This window comes from Macaca fascicularis, chromosome 11 (genome assembly GCF_037993035.2).
Source record: "Macaca fascicularis isolate 582-1 chromosome 11, T2T-MFA8v1.1".
NCBI lineage: Eukaryota > Metazoa > Chordata > Mammalia > Primates > Cercopithecidae > Macaca > Macaca fascicularis.
The window spans coordinates 24647304-24667160 of NC_088385.1; the positions used below are offsets into that span (position 1 = coordinate 24647304).

Sequence of the window (19857 nt, forward strand, 5' to 3'; positions counted from 1 at the left end):
TCCTACTAGGCTGTGAGCTCCTTAACACAGTCCATGCTAGCTACTTAGTCAATATATATTTATTGAGCACTTACTTAGCCCCAGGCACTTTTCCCAGCTAATGATGCTACAACAGCAAAACAAACAAACAAAAAACAAACAAAAAAAAAATAAAAAAGAAAGAAAGAAAAAGCGGGGAGGATCTGATAGGGCTTACATTCCACTTGGAAAGGACAGATAACTTGTAAACAAATTAAAAGGATGATTTAAAATACTCAGATAAATATCACAAAGGAAATAAAAAGGATAACATGGCAGGTGTATGTTGAGAGGATGTGGGGAAGGAGGGCAACAGTGCCACTTTTTGCTGGTTGGCAATGAAAGGCCGTGTCTTTTTAGTCTTTATATGTTGACAGCAAGAATAGTACCTGGCATATGTTCAGTACTCAGATATTTCTCAAATAAATTGAATTGAAAGGACTTATTTGGTGCAAAAAGTAATCTTTAGTATAGTGTACTTATTAATACCACTGATCATTGCTGGTTATTAGAATATAAACTTCATGTTATTATCTACATTCAATGCCAATAAATAATTTTGACATCTCCAATAAAAGGGATTGCACATTATGATGAAAAAACATACCAGTGCAGAAAGAGTGAATGCTTCATGATGCCACCTACATAGATTAGGTACATATGCTGTGGAACATAATGTTGTGGATAGTTGTCTCTTTATATTCTACTCTGTGACCCAATTCTATATTTAAAAATAAATTTCTTAGGTTAGAAAAATCTCTGGTTAAAATTTACATATACTTGCAATTAGGATTTCAGAAAGATATAACACTAAAATATCAATTTTCTAGATTAAACGAAATATTCAGTCATACCACCTCCTTGCTAATCTGACTTGAACAGGAAAATTGGGATAGGTAATTTTTTGAAAGTAAACACTCTTGATCAAAAGTTTAGGTTATTACTCTGTTTACAAACCTTGAATAAAAAGGATTAAATTCTAAAACAACTTTGGTGTAATAGTATTCCTTTTGTGAGAATTATTATTACTATTATTATTTATACATTTATTTAACTTGTTTATTGGATGCTTCTTCAATAGTCAATGTGGTTAATGCTTTGCAGGGATAATATCAATTAGTCCAATGACCATAAGAAGTGAAACTGACTTTCTCCATTTAATAGATGAGGAAACCAAGGTTAGGGAATTCAGATGCCTCATCCTAGTCACACAGCTAGTATTTTTCCAATCTGTTGCTTCATCTTTTATTATAGTTAGCATTCTGGAGAAGTAAACTCTAACTCTGATCATTGACATCACATTTTTCTTATTCCTGGTTTAGTATACTGTCAGGCACACAATGGGGAGATCAAACAAAATGAAAGCAATGATCAGTTACTTGTAGAAAAATATTTGTTGATGATGTAATTGCCTAGTCAGCTAATATAAAAATGTGTTTACTCACCTAAAGGCCCGAATGGTGGTGAGTCCTTCTGCTGTTTCTGAGAAGTGACAGAGCAGGGGGAGCTGGGTACTATCATCAAGTTCCTGGAGGTCCCTAGTAGAGACAGGGGCAAAAATAAACTTCACGTGCATCCAGACTCAAACACTGCCATGTTTATTATTTAAGAGAAGGTTATTTTGTCACTGTATTTGTTTTCATCATTGAAATTATTTTCCCCTAGCCCTCAATTGACAAAAACTTCAACAGCTTACAATCTAAAGAGGAAGAGAAAGATGGGTATAGAATGAATACAGGTAGAGACTGAACATAATGTGTTGTACAAAACTATCAGCTCTGCGTAACAGCCAAAGTAAACTGCTACAGGACTTAGTGGAATGAGTACTTAATTCATACCTAGGACACCAGTGGGATTTTCCTTAAGCGGGTAGAATTTACAGACCTTAAGCTTGATGAGGGCTTCAACAAAATAGACAAGAAGAAAAATAACAAGAACAAGCACTGGTGTCTGAAGAATCTTGCAAGTTCAATCTCTCTGGTGCCCAGAGTCCTTTAGGGCTGTTGTAGTGGGAAGAGGCTATGTAAAGGATACAGTCTTGTAAGGGTGACACTGGATGGTAGAAATATCCTTAATGGGCTGAAAAAAATCACTGAAGACTAGAAATAAGGTAATCTGGCCAGGCGCGGTGGCTCACACCTGTAATCCCAGCACTTAGAGAGGCTGAGGCAGGTGGATCACTTGAGGCCAGGAGTTTGAGACCAGCCTGGCCAACATGGCACAACCTGTCTCTACCAAAAAATTAGCCAGGCATGGTGGTGCACACCGGTAATCCCATTACTCAGGAGGCTGAGGCAGGAGAATCACTTGAACCCAGGAGGCAGAGGTTGAAGTGAGCCAAGATCACTCCACTGCACACCAGCCTGGGTGACAAAGCATGGCGCTGTCTCAAAAAAAAGAAAGAAGGTAATTGGAACTGTCCTTTGATCCTTTAATCAACATAACTTGGGAGACAATGTACAGGATGAAAGAGAATGGGTGAATGAGGAGGATCAGTTAATATAGTCCATACAAGAGTATTTTTTAAAAAGTTCAGTGTTAGTATGATGCTGGTCAAGTTTAAAATAAGAAGTAGGGGAATGTGAGACAGTCAGAAGAAGCCCTATTTGCTGTAATGATCGATTAGTTTTCACAGGGTAAACAAGAGTCACATATAGCTTGGCTATTTGTAGTTTAGCAGACTTGAAAAATGGCAGTGCTGTTTCCCAGAGTGGTGGTCAAGGGCACGGAAAGAAGACATTTGGAGAGAAAAGATAATGAATTTAGTTTTGCGCACAGTGAGTTTGAATCCTTGCCTTCATGGAACTTCCATTCACAGTTTCTCTAAGGAACCACAGGTACATAAAACACAGACATACACTGAATGAATGGAAATGCCTGAATCTGACCCTTTTGATAGAGATATATTCATGACAACTTTTCTTTAAACCATATGAGCTAGAATTTACAGAAGATAGGCTAACAGTTATACCACATGTTTCAATGCATTCCATTTTTTACTTTTCAGACCTTTTTTCCTGCCCTTCTCTAGGTTTTTGGGGTTGAGAATATTAGAGAAGTGGTGTTGGCATTCACCTGTGAGGGTCAACTGAATGGATGAACATGGTTCCATAATCTTACTTAGGCCATTCCTGGCTGCCAATGTAGTCTGGTTCCCAAAACAAATGCAAGTCTTTTCGAAGTGGAGTTTCTAAAATGGATTCCCTCATTCAGAATTTTCACATGGGGATTGGGGGAGAGAAAGATAGAAGGAAGTGGGAGAAGGAATATGAAGGAATGTGAATAGTCTGTTATTTTTAAACATAAAACCAAATGGCTATTTGTAAATCTGACACAAGCAACAGGTGGTCACTACATTGAGGTTTGGAGTGAAGGAAAAATACTGTGGAAGGAGGAAGCTTTGTTTATAAAACTCTGTTTGATAAAACCAAAGAGGTGAGGGCACAGCTTGATCTTGTATTCTTGCAAGAAGGAAACAGTTACTTACAAAGCTAAGCATGCATTCGACCCATGATTTTAGATATTCATTTTTTCAGAGCATTTCCTGTAGCTAGTTCCCCACTTAAGTTCTCTTTAGTGTATTCAAAAATGTCATGTTAAGCTGCCTGAACTTTTCAACATGGATGAGTTCTAAAGAACCTCAACATCTAGAAGGATCCTTGTCTGTGAGGTTTAATATCATATGGTTATATTTGCTAACTTTCTGATAATTTCAAACAAGAATAGTGTAAAATCCATTGTCAATATTTATTCTTTAACCGTCCTCTCCATACTTTAGTCTCTAACAGATTATTCTCACTGATGATGAACAGAATTCACAATTCAAATTTGTAATGGACTAGGAATATTTTCCTAAACTTTGCACTCCATTTGTATTGCTAAAGGGCAATAATAGGACCAAATGAGTATGTAATTAAAGAAAGACATGACTGATATCAGTGTTGAGAAGGCAAGGACAGATTTGGAAACCGTCAGCAGTAATGAAATAACTCTGAACTTCTTTGGCCCACCAGCATGTAGACCAGCAATAGTATCAGAAGAAATGAAATGTGAATTTGATTACTAGCTTCTCTGTTGTGGTCAGAATTTGCTTCAAGCAAAGAGAATGAGTCTAGGGATGAAAAAACAGACTAAATATGGATCCCTGACATTTCAAGGACCCTAATTCATAGCTAAGAGGGAGAAACAACTATTTCTTCAAATTATGAAAAGTTACATTCAGAGGTTCCAACTACAATTCTTCTTTTCTTCTTATCTCCACCTATTTTATTTCACCTTCCCTGCACTCAAGTCATATTAACATTTTCAATTTCCTGAATAAACTCAATACCTGCCTTCTTATTTTAGCACTTAATCCACATATTAGGATTACTTTGTGTATGTTTTATCTTCCTAAGAGACTATACATTTCTTGAGAACAGGTCGTGTCATATTGCTCTTCACCTGTCACATGGCTTAACACAGCTATTTGCGACACAATGAGTGCTTAGTATTTGTTGAAATAACAAACGTTACTATTTATAGCAGGGTTTCAAAGTTAAACTGGAAATTTTGAAACAGCTGGTATTATATTTCATTTATTCAACATCTCAGTAAATGACAAATTCTAAGCAAATAATTTTTTCCCATTTGTAGAGTATAATAATATTAAATCACTTACTCTTTGGGATTATGTTTGTGTTTTTTTTTTCTTTTTTTTTGAGACAGAGTCTCACTCTGTTGTCCAGGCTAGAGTGCAGTATCATGATCTCGGCTCACTGCAAGCTCTGCCAACCGGGCTCAAGCGATTCTACTTCTTCAGCCTTCTGAATAGCTGGGATTACAGGCAGGTGCCACCACGCCCGGCTAATTTTTGTATTTTTAGTAGAGATAGGGTTTCACCATGTTGGTCAGGCTGGTCTCGAACTCCTGACCTCATGATCCGCCTGCCTTGGCCTCCCAAAGTGCTGGGATTACAGCATGGGCCACCACACCTGGCCTAGGTTTGATTTTTTGTTTTCTATCAATGTCATGTTCAGAAAAAGGACCATAGAATGAAAAATTTGGCAGTCTTAGGACTCAAAACTCAATAGGTCAATCCACATGTTAATATATGTCCAGGGCTAGGTAAGGCCCAGACAACCAATTATAGGTATAATTATAATATTAATTGATACCTAAATGAATCATAATGTCAGGATAGATTTCATCATGTTACAAATAGGTTGCATTTCTAAATTCCACATCTTATTTTGAAAAACACTACAGCAAATGTAGATCACAGTAAATCGAATACAATCGTCCCCATGGGGAAATAATTCCAGGACCTCCCATGGATACCAAAATCTGCAGACGCTCAAGTCTCTTATATAAAATGGGTGACATTTGCATATAACCTACATACATCATCCCATATACTTTAAATCATCTCTATGTTACTCATTCTATTTAATTCAGTGGCAACACATCACACATCGCTTCATCAGTGTGTATTCAATGTAGTACTCGGCACGTGACAAATTCAAGTTTTGATTTTTGGAACTTCATGGAATGTTTTCTTTCCAAATATGTTTGATCTGTTGTTGGCAGAACCCATGAATAGAGAAGGCTGACCGTAGATAAGCTTTTGAGAATGAATGGGACGCTGTTTTACTTACTTAGAGGCAACCCGAAAGTATTTCTGGATAAAATAAAAGGCGACACCAAGGGGCAGGAGAGCAACCAGGAACACAGGAGTAGCATAAGAAATCATCCCAATGGCGGACAGGCAGAGCAGTGTCGAGCGAGTTAGAGATTCTAAGGTTGGAGGGATGTGCTTTAGGGTAGTTTAAAAGGAAAATATGATTAGTGCAATGAAATATTGGCTACAATGTAACAAAATATCTGTTTTTATATTGACACCGAGTTATACAGTTAGCTACAAAAGTAGTGTATAAGCATGTTCATCCTAAGCAATTCTTCACTCAATTTCCATAGTTTATTATGCCTGTCTATCTATCTATCAACATGTCATTGATTCGTGGTCTATCTCCCTATTTATCTTGGGTGTTTTATGTAAATGACACTGTACTATAAATATTATTCATTCATGTGTTTGTTTACTGAGCAAGACAGACTGTAAATCTTCCCATGGCAGTGTATATAAATCTATTTCTTTTTAATGGTTGCATAGTATTAGCTTATTTAGCTATTCTTCTACTGTAATACATTTAAATTAATTTTCTGTAATTGCTTCCTCGTATCCTTTGGGCTTTTTTGAGTGGATTAATTTTTCCTTATTGATTTTTAGATGCTCTGTATATATTATGTTTATTTAAAAATATTTACAAATTTTTCTTCCCAGTTATCTATTGTATTTAAATTTCTCTTTGGTGCTTTTGGCTCAATCACAATTTAAAGTTTTTTTATAGTTATTTCTGTTGACTTGTGGGCTCAAAAGTAACCTATTTTCCTTATTGTTTCTGAGTTCTTTGTCTTACTCAGAAAGTCCTTTCCCACCCCGAGATTCTAAAACTATTCTCCTACATTACTTTATAGCTTTATGTTTTAATATGGCCACCTCTATGCTATATGCATTTGTTTTGTATTTTTTGGATAGCTAACTATCCAAATATCCTTTGTTGAAAAATTAATCCTTTCCTTATTAAGATGCCACATTTATACTGTTAAATTTCTACATACGATGGAGTTTTTGAATTCTCCATGCTGTTCTTTTGACCTACTCATCTTCTGCAATTAACAGAGTGCTTGAATTTTATAGTATTTTAAAAATATCTAATAGGGAAATTCTTTTTCTATACAGGATTATTATGACTTCTGGGACTGTCGAACACATTTTCTTCACATTAAGTTTATTTCTGTTTTTATAGGTTTTGTTGTTATGAATGGAGTTTGTTTTTCACTATTTTATTTATTATTATTATTATTATTATACTTTTAAGTTCTAGGGTACATGTGCATAACATGCAGGTTTGTTACATATGTATACTTGTGCCCTGTTGGTGTGCTGCACCCATCAACTCGTCAGCACTCATCAACTCGTCATTTACATCAGGTATAACTCCCAATGCGATCCCTTCCCCACCCTCCCCGTGATAGGCCCCGGTGTGTGATGTTCCCCTTCCTGAGTCCAAGTGATCTCATTGTTCAGTTCCCACCTATGAGTGAGAACATGCGGTGTTTGGTTTTCTGTTCTTGTGATAGTTTGCTGAGAATGATGGTTTCCAGCTGCATCCATGTCCCTACAAAGGACACAAACTCATCCTTTTTGATGGCTGCATAGTATTCCATGGTGTATATGTGCCACATTTTCTTAATCCAATCTGTCACTGATGGACATTTGGGTTGATTCCAAGTCTTTGCTATTGTGAATAGTGCCGCAATAAACATACGTGTGCATGTGTCTTTATAGCAGCATGATTTATAATCCTTTGGGTATATTCCCAGTAATGGGATGGCTGGGTCATATGGTACTTCTAGTTCTAGATCCTTGAGGAATCGCCATACTGTTTTCCATAATGGTTGAACTAGTTTACAATCCCACCAACAGTGTAAAAGTGTTCCTATTTCTCCACATCCTCTCCAGCACCTGTTGTTTCCTGACTTTTTAATGATCGCCATTCTAACTGGTGTGAGATGGTATCTCATTGTGGTTTTGATTTGCATTTCTCTGATGGCCAGTGATGATGAGCATTTTTTCATGTGTCTGTTGGCTGTATGAATGTCTTCTTTTGAGAAATGTCTGTTCATATCCTTTGCCCACTTTTGGATGGGGTTGTTTGTTTTTTTCTTGTAAATTTGTTTGAGTTCTTTGTAGGTTCTGGATATTAGCCCTTTGTCTGATGAGTAGATTGCAAAAATTTTCTCCCATTCTGTAGGTTGCCTGTTCACTCTGATGGTAGTTTCTTTTGCTGTGCAGAAGCTCTTTAGTTTAATTAGATCCAATTTTGTCAATTTTGGCTTTTGTTGCCGTTGCTTTTGGTGTTTTAGACATGAAGTCCTTGCCCATGCCTATGTCCTGAATGGTATCACCTAGGTTTTCTTCTAGGGTTTTTATGGTATTAGGTCTAACATTTAAGTCTCTAATCCATCTTGAATTAATTTTCGTATAAGGAGTAAGGAAAGGATCCAGTTTCAGCTTTCTACTTATGGCTAGCCAATTTTCCCAGCACCATTTATTAAATAGGGAATCCTTTCCCCATTTCTTGTTTTTCTCAGGTTTATCAAAGATCAGATGGCTGTAGACGTGTGGTATTATTTCTGAGGACTCTGTTCTGTTTGTTTTTCACTATTTTCTTAAATTGGTGTAGAGGAAGTTGCTGCTTTTCATATGATATATCTTATGTAGATACTCTGCTGACTTTTCTAATTGGCAACTTATTTTACTAATTATTCTGAATTCTCTAAGTAACAATCATTTCATCTTCTAAATAATCAGTGTTTCATTTCTTCTTTTCCAACATGTATTCCTTGGAAAGGTTTTAGGTGCAGTCTGACCTAATACCAATGCCATGAAAACATCAAAACTTCTCAACATACTCTGCAGTCAGCTGCATGCATCAACCCTCTTTCTAAATTGAGGGCCATTTCAGTGTTCCTAATGCTACTCTGGAAAGTCAGAAAAGGCAAGGGCCGGATTTGATGAATTCCTTTCTCAGTCATCCAAAGGGTTCCACTTTTAGAGTGATATAATTTCAGAGTTTGATGTCTTTTATTTCAAACAAACTTTTAGATTCCTAAGGATCTTAGGCTAAACTGGGCATTCTTGGAATTTTTCCTAAAGTATCACATCATCTGAAGCTTCAAGAACCAATCTAATAAAAGAAAAGGACTTTAAGACAGTTTGGCATCCCATCCTTCACTTCTGAGAGAAATTCTGCATGGATACTAAACTTTTAAGAACTTTATACTGTGAATGCTGATACGACACTAACCAAAACAATTTTTTTATAATCTAAATTTTTAACGTTCAATCATTCTTTACTATTTCTCTTTACTTCATGATAGTTCTCCAAGTACCTTCTTCTACATGTACAAATTAGTCTGAGTTAAGATTTTTCTTTAATATTTCATTCTAGATATCATTTGCATGTACAATATTGATATTAATAGAAGTAGGCCTTTATTTAAATTTTGGCAATCCTCTATTGTTAATAGGGATTATGTTTTATCTTAAAATGCTATTTACCTTACATTGCGAAACTAATTTTTGAACTTGCAAGTAACCCAGTTACTCACCTGATCAATGATATTAGTATCAGCTGAAAAGCGATTGAGAATCAGTCCCAGGGGTGTGGTATCAAAAAACCTAGGCAATAAACAGATGGAAGTATATGATAATACTAAACTATTTGGAACCTGGGCATTGCTAATGGGCATCTTAGGGTCATGAAAATGAGAAGCTCCCTATTCATTTGCTCAAGGACTAAAGAAATTCTTCAAACTTTCACATTTCGCTTAAATTGAAAAATGCATGTTTTTATTATTTAAGGTGTGGGAGTGAGAAATAACCACTGTTTTACCTTATTGGTCCAAGGATTATCTTATTGAGAAGGTTGTGGTGAAGATTTTTGGCAGCTGTGAGACCCATCCATTCTACAGTGAGGGATGTAACAAGGCAAAGGAAAATGCCTGCTCCACAAAGTATGCTAAAGCCAGCCACATAGTAGGTCTAAAAAGCAACCAACACAAAAAGCACGTAGGACATTATCAATGGAGTTCTTTCTTTTCTTTCCCTTCCTTCCTTCCTTCTTTCCTTCCTTCCTTTCTCTTTCTTTCTCTTTCTTTCTTTCTTTCTTTCTTTTTTTCTCTCTCTCTCTTTCTCTTTCTTTCTTCTTTCTTTCTCTTTCTTTCTTTCTTTCTTTCTTTCTTTCTTTCTTTCTTTCTTTCTTTCTTTCTTTCTTTCTTTCTTTCTTTCTTTCTTTCCTTCCTTCCTTCCTTCCTTCCTTCCTTCCTTCCTTCCTTCCTTCCTTCCTTCCTTCCTTCCTTCCTTCTTTCTTTCCTTCCTTCTTTCTTTCTTTTTCTCTTTTTATGGAGTTTCGCTCTTGTTGCCCAGGCTAGAGTGCAATGGCATGATCTTGGCTCACTGCAACTTCCACCTCCCGGGTTCAAGCGATTCTCCTGCCACAGCTGCCCTGGTAGCTGGGATTACAGGCATGCGCCACTATACCCGGCTAATTTTATATTTTCAGTAGAGACGGGGTTTCTCCATGTTGGTCAGGTTGGTCTCGAATTCCCAGCCTCAGGTGATCTGCCCACCTTCGCCTCCCAAAGTGCTGGGATTGCAGGCACGAGCCACTGTGCCCGGCCTGGAGTTCTTTCTTACTAGAAAACCAAATGTCAATATCAGACAAGATTGTTGACTTCATCATTTTGCATGCATTTAGACCGTTGAAGGAATGCAATTTTTTGAGGCCCAGGGTAGTGTCCCTCCACCTGCTCCTTTCACTCTCTTTCAGGGCTTGCTTAAAAGCAGATGAAGAGAAAGAGTTTGTTTTCAGGTTTGGGGCATATTCTTGGCTTTCTATGTTGTAGAGCTCACTTTTCTCATTCCTAGTCTCAAAATGACCGGCTAATGCACTGATGTAGGTAGTTAACATCAAATACCATAAGAACAAATACAAAAAGGTCCTATATATGTGCGTATATATGTATAAAATACATAAAAATATAGGCATATAACTCCCTTGAATATAAGTCTAAGCGTTATATTTAAATATTTCGTATGATAAACTTTAAAAGTATTAATAATACCTTCTACTTTAACATGTTTGATAGTTTGTTCTATTTCAGGTCCTGTTGTAAGTATTAACTTGTTAAATTATCACAGAAGTCCTATGGCATTTGGGATATAAGCATCTAACTCGATAAGAAGGTATCACTGTTAATCTCAATATTTCCTTGATGATTTAAAAACAAAACCGAACTAATTTTACCTGATCAGCTTTTCCAGTATTGTTTATACTGTACTCCGATGTCCATGTGGCCAGCCAATAGTCTATAGCTACAATGACTGAATGCTTCAAAAGCTTAGAGAAAATCATCAGGATGAGCAGGAAGAATCCTCCAGATGTCAGGTAGCGCCAGCAGGTTTTCCATGGCATTTTAGTCCTGAGCCTCATTACGGTGGACATGTTATCATCCTCATCTTCCTCCTCTTCTTCCTCTACATACAAAAACTTTTGTGTAAGCTTCAGATGGGCACCAGATGGATATAATTTTTATTGCTCCACAAATAGTATATCAACATTCATGCATAAACATATTTGGATCCCTGTGGACTAATAACCTAAAAAGTAAAGACAAGCCCTTCCTCCCCATAACCTGATACGTATATAGTATAGTAGTGAAGTACAGACAGGATAACTTTAATGAATAAAGTTCCTCTGGAAAAGGAACTTTTCCATACATTTATAAAAATGTAGGCATTATACATTTATAAAAATGTAAGCATTAGTATTGAAGTTTTAAATGCTTTTAGCAGGGCAAACCTCATTTCTTTCTGAAAATAGGTGAAAAATGAATGAATGAATGAGTAATAAACATAAAATCTATGTCTGGATGAGACTATTTGCTGATATACTGCACATCAAATTGGAAGAAACTTACTAAGTTATTGAAGGAATTGTGTTGCCAACAAAAACCACATACCTGGCTTACAAACATCTACAATATTTTGATCTGCAAATTTCTGAATTTATAAAGCTGCACCAGGAGGGAATAGGCTCTGAAATCTGTGCATAGCACAAGAGGGCACACTCCATGCTCTCTATGGCCCCAAGGAGGAACCTTCCAGTGGGCAAAGCCAGGGAACACAAAGGATAATGGGCTGGGAATTCCTCTCAGATGTTTAAACCATCTAGAAACTCCAAGATGGGTTTCCTTAAGGATGACTCCACTGCTAAAGCAGGTTTTGCATTTCCTGACAATCAAAATTTAATGATTTCTATGGTCCAGTGACTGTGCTTCCCATCCTTTGCTTTTCCAAAGGAACTTTATTCATTAAAGTTATCCTGTATGTACTTCACTGCTATACCATATACATGTCACGTTGTGGGGAGGAAGCACTTGTCTTTACTTTTTAGGTTATTAGACCACAGTGATCCAAATATGTTTATGATGAGGAGACTGAGCATCACCAAAGATCCTGATATTTGAGCTGGATGCAGTAAATGACTATGTCTCAGATGGTCTCCCCTTTGGCAGGGTGTGTCCTTTGTGTGAGAAGAACAGACTAGAAATTTGCATGATCAAAGAGGTGGACACTTACACTTTGCTTCCTGTCTCCTCAATACCCATTCTTTGCTTCTATATTGATTGAAATTTAAAGTTACCCATGGCTGCCCAGCTAAAGACAGCATTTCCTCACATTCCTAGTATTTAATCTTTCCAACCAATGACCGAGTCAATAGTAATCAAGCAGAAACAATATGTGCAACTCCAAGTCTCTTAAGAGAAAGAAAGTACCCTCTACTTCTTTTCTTCCCCTACTGTTGGCTTGAGCATTCTGATAGGACCTAGAGCAAGAAACTAATAAGTAAGATGTACCGTAATTGGCTCTTCCACACACATTACTTCCTTTACCCTATAAGCAAAGCGCTCTTACCTTATTTTATACCTGAGGGTGTGCATTAACACAGCAAGCCAAGGGCACAGTTAGCATCCCCACTGAAACACTGAACAGAGTAATTGGGTACAACTCCACTCTTGTAGCACATTAGAAATAATTTGTTTAGAATTCTAGAAGCTGATGTCTGTTTACAGCACCAAAAATTCTTTAAGAACATTTTTAATCATAGAAATTGAAAGTAAAATTTAGCCTTCATTCATTAATTCATTCACTCAATGAATATTTGTTGAAACACAGAAATACAAAAGTAGCACATTTTGGTGCTATTTGGCTTGAAATGAACATTTTCTCCGTTTTTTTAATTGGTTGGTAGAAATGTAGGCATAAGCAAAAATTACAAAGGGAAATGGGGCATAATGCATTTACTCTATTGACTTAAAAGGTGGTTTATCTCACAACGTTCTTGGCAATGAATGTCAAAGCAGTGTAATTATTTCATCTCATTCCTCACATTTCCAGTCAATCTTTTTTCCCCAGTGTACCTTATCAGATCCAGAAAACTGAAACATAACAAATGGCGTTCTAATTTTGTTATCCTTCATGGCTATATTGTCATGAAAACCTCACGAAAATGAACTGAATGACTCAAATATAGCTACTTCAAAATGCCATATTTCCCCTTTATTACTTATTTCTGAAGGGTTGAAATTTTCTTAAGTAGATTTGGTCATCATACTAGACAATTTCAATTTTTCTGAACAAACATCTAGATCTATTTACAATCCACTGCCATTTCCTTTCAAGTCTTTCTCAGACATAACAACTGTAGTAAGACACATTCTGTGGAGCCCCTCAAGATGACTGTTGATGGATTACATCCACCTTTCCTTGACTCCTATTGTTTCCATTTTCGGTATTATTTGATTTAACTTTTTCCCTTGCAAACGGGCTTATTATTCCTCATGGAGACACTCACACATTAAAAAATGCTCACATACTGTTACCCCGTTAGAATGTTCCAGATAAAAGTAAAAAGATCTACCTTCATCTTCGTCCTCCATTTGGGCTTTGGCTTCTCTTGAATACATGGCCCTTCGAAGAGTTTTCCTCTCTAAAGTAGTTTGGTCAGCTTCCATATCCTACAGTAAACATTATACTATCATGCAAGGAGCTAACACCAGTAGGTTGTGACTCATCAATGAATGACTCACATGTGTAAATGGTTAGTTACCTTTACCAGTCTCAGGGGTTCTGTGCTCACTCTGGAGATCCACAACTCCTGTCACAGAAGCAGCTGTGGGGGCAGAGCCTTAGACTTGCAGGAAGGGCTGCAGTGCCCAAGGCTGTGGGGCAGCACACGAGGCCAGGAAAAGCAAGAATGAGATGCAACTGACTCCAGAAGCAGGGTGGTATCTCCCTGAGCCCTAAAACATAGTTCTACCACTGCTACTTATTTTTACATCACCTTCGGACTATCCTTGTAATTTTTCTAACTAAGGATTCATTCATGTTAATACATATCTTCCTTCAAAAGAGTACATGGTTCCAAGTTGGTTAAACTGCTGTCAGCCATCCACTGTTGTGAATTATTAAATCAGAATGAGCTTCTTTAGCATCTTACTAAGGGAGCTGCACAAAAGAAGGAATTCAATAGGATCTGAAAGAAGGTAGAGAACTTTGAAGAATACAGGCAATGAGGATTCTAGGTGCCTAGCAGTGTAAGAGAAAGGCCTAGGAGGAGAAAATATGCAGAAAGAGAAGGGAAATGTGCCAAAAACAAACTTTGCAGATTTTAAAGAATTGCTGTGAACTTTATCCCGTAGTTAAGAAGGGGAGAATCATTTCATTTTCTCCATGCCCTGGCTTCCAACACACCAGCTCCCCCGACCTCAGGACTGCGGTAGTAGTACCAGTTCAGTTACATTGTGGGTTAAATCAGGTTCCACCGGCTATTCTGGAAAACCAACCATTTCCCCTTTTCTGTGGGGAAATGCATTCTGAATTCCAAACAACTAACCCATAAACTTTTGGAATCTATGGTAAATTGGGAGCTTCCTGTATATGCCAACACAAAGAAAAAAAAATCTACGCAGTTTTGCTGTTACATCAATAAACCAACAAATCTTTTGTGATCAGTTGCTAGGTAATGACCTTGGTTGATTTTTTTTTGGCCTCATACAACATGTCTGATTTAGGCAACTTGCTATTCTAGAGGGTTCTACTACTTCAGATTTTTGGTTAAAAGAGTGAAAACAAAAATGTCTCCAGAATCCCATTTTTAAAGAGACAGTTTGACCCCAGTTTTAAATTTTGCATAATGATACGAAGACCAACATTTATAAATGAAGCTAAATTAAACACAAAATTAAAGAGGATCCCTGACTTGTGCATATCATATAATGAAACAAAATAAACCTTCATATTGAAAAGTAGATTTGATTCCAGTTCGATTCCCCATGCTGCGACCAAAAGGTTTAAGATCTTGGAGACATTAAAAAAACAAATAAACAAACGAAAAGCCCAAACAAACTTTAAAGCATTTTTTCCTAAGAGTAAATGTTCATATTAAGCTCATTACAGGTTAAATTTTTTTTTGTTGTTTTGGTTTGTTTTTTGTTTTGTTTGTTTGTTTTTGTTTTTGTTTTCTTTTTTGAAACGGAGTCGCGCTCTGTCGCCCAGGCTAGAGTGCAGTGGCGCAATCTAGGCTCACTGCAAGCTCCGCCTCCTGGGTTTACTTAACGCCATTCTCCTGCCTCAGCCTCCCGAGTAGCTGGGACTACAGGCACCCGCCATCCCAAGTAGCTGGGACTACAGGCATCCGCCACCAGGCCCGGCTAATTTTTTGTATTTTTAGTAGAGACGGGGTTTCACCGTGTTAGCCAGGATGGTCTTGATTTCCTGACCTCGTGATCCGCCCGCCTCGGCTTCCCAAAGTGCTGGGATTACAGGTGTGAGCCACCGTGCCCAGCCAGGTTAAATGTTTTAAATAGTGTTGATACTTGGACTAAGTAAATAAAAATTTAGTTTCATCTATCCAGTAAATATTCACTGGGCCAGGCCAGGTGAGGACAGTAGAGAGGAAAGTGAGGAGTGTTAAAGGAGTGTTAAATAATACCAGTTTATTCTGCTCAACAGCATTAAGAAGATAATGGTTCATGTCATTTAAGCTAATATTTAAATCAGCTAAAAGTGTTAACTTCCTCTCCTTTGTAGTTTTCATTATTATCTTTTAGTCATATTCTTTCCCGTTTACCCCTTAATCCTTAAACTGACAGCTCTTTTTCAAGCACTGCACTAGGAAATTTTGTGCATCCTTCGGTTTCACCTTCCTTCTCCACTTGCTTGAGCTGGACAACTCATTGTTGAGGGGTCTGCCCTGAGCATTGCAGAATGTTGAGCACACTAGATGCTAATAGCATCCCCGCCCCCTTCCCCCCCACTCCCCCAAGTTGTGACAACCAAAAATGTCTCCAAATATTGCCAAATGTCCTCTAGGAGGCAAAATTGGCCCAGGTTGATAGAAAACACCCTGTCCTGTCCTCTAACAACTAAACAGAAAGCTGTTTGTACAAAAACTTCCCCAACGTATTGTAGTGGTCTTGTTCACAGTGTGATTCTCTCTGGCTGCAGATGAATTCAGGTGCCTGCCTTTTGCTATGTAGCAGTAATCTCCCTCCATCCTGAGATAAGGATTCTGGGCAGGTGCGTGATTCATTCCGGCTTCTACGGGCTGCCATTCTACCTCGTAACTGGATTTACCCTGTCCATACCCTAACTTGCTCCATACCTCCTTCAGTTCATACATAACCCTGTAATGTGTCTTTAATTATACAGCTATGCTATCTCAAGTGATCACTTCATTTCTAAATACAACTTAATGGACTTTCTTCCTGGCTTGCTTAACAGTATTACTATAATATTGAGCCAACAGCTCTCTTTATTTTCCAGCTCTTCTTTCCAAAGTAAACCATAAATTGTCCCACTCCTTAAGTTTACGTCATCTTCTTTTGTCCCTGGCATTTAGATCGCTGAAAAAAATGTCATTTGGAGTTATCCCCGGTACGTTTAGAATTAAGCTTCCCACAGCACAATTGCTAAGCGGGCACTTGTCGACTGTACCTCATAATGTTTTGGAGGTTTTTGTTGGTTTATTGCTTTTTCCCCCCCCCACCAAACATCCTCATTTCAATTATTCTGTGATTTGTCCTGTTCTGCCTTTATATTTTTGCATATATCTTTTCTTCTTTGTGTGGTTTGCTTTTGAGAGCTTTAGCAAATCCAAAGAAGGTAGAGAAATTCTAGGATTTATCTGACTTTGTATCTTCCTCACTCTATGGAGACAGATCCTCTATTTTCTTTCCTAAAATAGTATGTTTAAATTTCCTAATATTTTAAAGAAATTCACTGGTACAAATATTTCATTTTGTAAATGCTCATTCCTGGCTAAGAATACCAAGTGCTGGACACTTTGTACTCCCAAATCAAGAGCAAAACATTTCAAAAATTTGCAAATTTAATTTACAATTTCACTTGTTGATCAAAAGTGTTTCCTCTTTTGTTGTACTCAATCTGGTATCCAACTCTGTGATCACCTCATTCCATGTTATACTTACATCATCCATAACATTATGGTGCAATTACATCAGATACACACTTATGTTTAAATCCCATTGGTACCACTTATTATATACGCTGTACAACTTTAGGCAAGTTACTTAACTTCTCTGAGCCTCAGCTTTCTCATCTGTCTAAGTAAGATAATATTTTCTTTGCTTATTTGTCAGGAGTTGGTGAGAATTAAAACAGATCATGTAAAAAGGGCTTCTGGACTTTAACAAAAAACATACAAATGTAAAATTTTATTTTTATTTCCTTCTGATTACCTTCTTTCACCCCAGAAGCCTTATCCCAGACATGCCTTACAACTTTGCCCACTACTCAGAGCTCTTCCTTCCAGATCACCTTGGCTTTTGACTTTCCCATGACCCTCTATTTGTAAGTGGTTAGTGAAAATAATTCTAATTTTACAGATGAGAAAAATAGATAAAAAGAAGCAAAAATAAGGAAATGCCGTGCTTCAGTAAGTAGTTTGTCTAAGTTTTAAACACACATATAATTGCACTATAGTTGAAATTCAAACACTCTCTCAAAACCTGACAGCGCCTCATCCAAAGATAGCATTAGAATTTCATAGGTTCAAAGTAGCCTGTTCATCAATAATATGTAAAGATACAATTGCTTTGGATTTCAGATAAAGACCATTATATTACCAAGCATTAAATGGTAATTTTAAAAACAGCATTCTTAGTCATGCTTAGTAAATTTCTAACTCTTCTGAATTGGACTCTGAACTCTTCTGAACTATGAGCACTTACCTTTTCCAATTCTTGATCTTGCCGATTCATAAGTGTTTTCCAGTGTTCATAAAGCTCAACATCTTTGGTTTGAATGTCCTTCAAAGTTCCTTCTCTTAGGACACTTCCATCTTTCATGGCTATGATCTAAAGAAAGCGGATATTCCCAGAAATGTGACAAAAAGCCTTGATTGGCAAAATGAACTACCTTTATTTCAGAAAGCATTTTTTTAGTCTCTCTATTCATTTATAGGACTATAATATAAAAATGAGCAAAATTCTCTTCTAAACTCTTACCCAGTCAGCGTGCGTCAGATACTGTAATTTATGAGTCACAAGAACGAGTGTCCTTTTGTCATCTTGCAGGAATTTCAAAATTCCCTCCTGCATTAGGTGATCACTCAAGTGAATGTCCAGGGCTGAGAATGGATCATCCTGCAACCAGTAAAATGAAGGAAAGATGGACGCTTTCTATACTTTTTACATAACTCAATTCCTCTCGAAAGTAGTAATACAAATAACTAAGGGCAAATCATCCCCCGGATCTTATTTATTTAAAAAAAGATAACGAAAAACTACCTGTCAGGTACCATGCTTATTACCTGGGTGACAAAATAATCTGTACACCAAACCCCCATGACACACAATTTGTATAACAAACCTGCACATGTACCTCTCAACCTAAAATAAAAATTAAAATAAAATAAAAAAGAGGCAGGAGAAAAACAAACAAACAATGAAATAAAGTTAGAAGTGCCTACAGGTGAAAAGCAAAACAGACTTTGTATAATTATTTTAAAAGTAAATAACACTATTCAAAATGTTTTGAATTCTTATTGAATCTGCAAGTTAAAAACTGTATTACTCAGCAATCTATAATAATAGAGCAAAACAAAGAATGAAAAGATAATAGTACTTGAATTCTAGATAATAAAAATAGGTATAGAAAATGTTAATTGGGCTGGGCACAGTGGCTCATGCCTCTAATCCCAGCACTTTGGAAGGCCAAAGTAGGCAGATCACCTGAGGTCCGGAGTTTGAGAACAGCCTGGCCAACATGGTGAAGCCCTGTCTCTACTAAAAACACAAAAATTAGCCAGGCATGGTGGCGTGGGCTTGTAATCCCAGCTACTTGGGAAGTTGAGACCGGAGAATCCACTGAACCCAGGAGGAAGAGGTTACAGTGAGCCGAGATTGCACCACTGCACTCCAGCCTGGCGACAGAACGAGACTCTGTCTCAAAAGAAAGAAAAAAGAAAATGTTAACTGGATCACAACAGGACTTACTTAATGGAGATATTTTCAGAATTAAATGCGGTAATATACATGAAATGCTTAGTATGGTACTGGGTATATAATTGACATTGTTAGCTATTATTATTATTATATATATAAGAATAGCATGCCTAACACTTACCTGACGACAATTGTTCTAGGGAGAATGTTTTCATCCACCAAGTGATTAAGATATTTAGAAAATAATTTAAGAAATTACATTAATTTTCTTTTTTTGTTGATGATATCACTATAAATTATTTTCATATATAGTTCATTCCTAAAATGTTATATAGAGCATCAAACTACATGTTTCACCTTTTTGGATCTTTAAAAGAGGACAGCTAGAAACAACTGAAGAAAACTGGAATGTATCCTCAAAACTATGAATTAGAAAGCAAAGTGACCTGAAGGGAGGAGGCTGCAACAGAAATATAATCACCCCTTAGAAGGACCAGGGATGGCAGGGAATGAAGGAAACTGAGGGAGCACTGAAGGGACAAAGCAGTAAAGAATGGTGGAGGTTTCAGGTAAAGAACTGGGAAGAGTTATCAGAACAGTGGGAAAAAAGTTCATAAATGTCTTCTTCATTACCCTTCTTTCTTTGTTGCTTCTCCAATATGTAATATGCAAACAAGCTTCTACTTTTGTCTTATGGGCCCA

At 37.1% G+C, this 19857-nt stretch overlaps 1 protein-coding gene across 6 annotated transcripts in view; it reads right to left on the reverse strand.

The window, feature by feature from the left end:
- Nucleotides 1–19857, reverse strand: part of ABCC9 (ATP binding cassette subfamily C member 9) — a 138549-nt gene that overhangs the window by 37948 nt on the left and 80744 nt on the right. For all 6 annotated transcript variants that reach the window (XM_074006372.1, XM_074006371.1, XM_074006370.1 and 3 more), the window contains 8 exons: nucleotides 18217–18354; nucleotides 17941–18066; nucleotides 13608–13704; nucleotides 10932–11161; nucleotides 9519–9667; nucleotides 9235–9304; nucleotides 5655–5812; nucleotides 1464–1556 (listed from right to left, as the gene is read on the reverse strand). In XM_074006372.1, coding sequence (XP_073862473.1) covers nucleotides 1464–1556; nucleotides 5655–5812; nucleotides 9235–9304; nucleotides 9519–9667; nucleotides 10932–11161; nucleotides 13608–13704; nucleotides 17941–18066; nucleotides 18217–18354 — 1061 coding nt within the window. The remainder of the gene's footprint in view (nucleotides 1–1463; nucleotides 1557–5654; nucleotides 5813–9234; nucleotides 9305–9518; nucleotides 9668–10931; nucleotides 11162–13607; nucleotides 13705–17940; nucleotides 18067–18216; nucleotides 18355–19857) is intronic.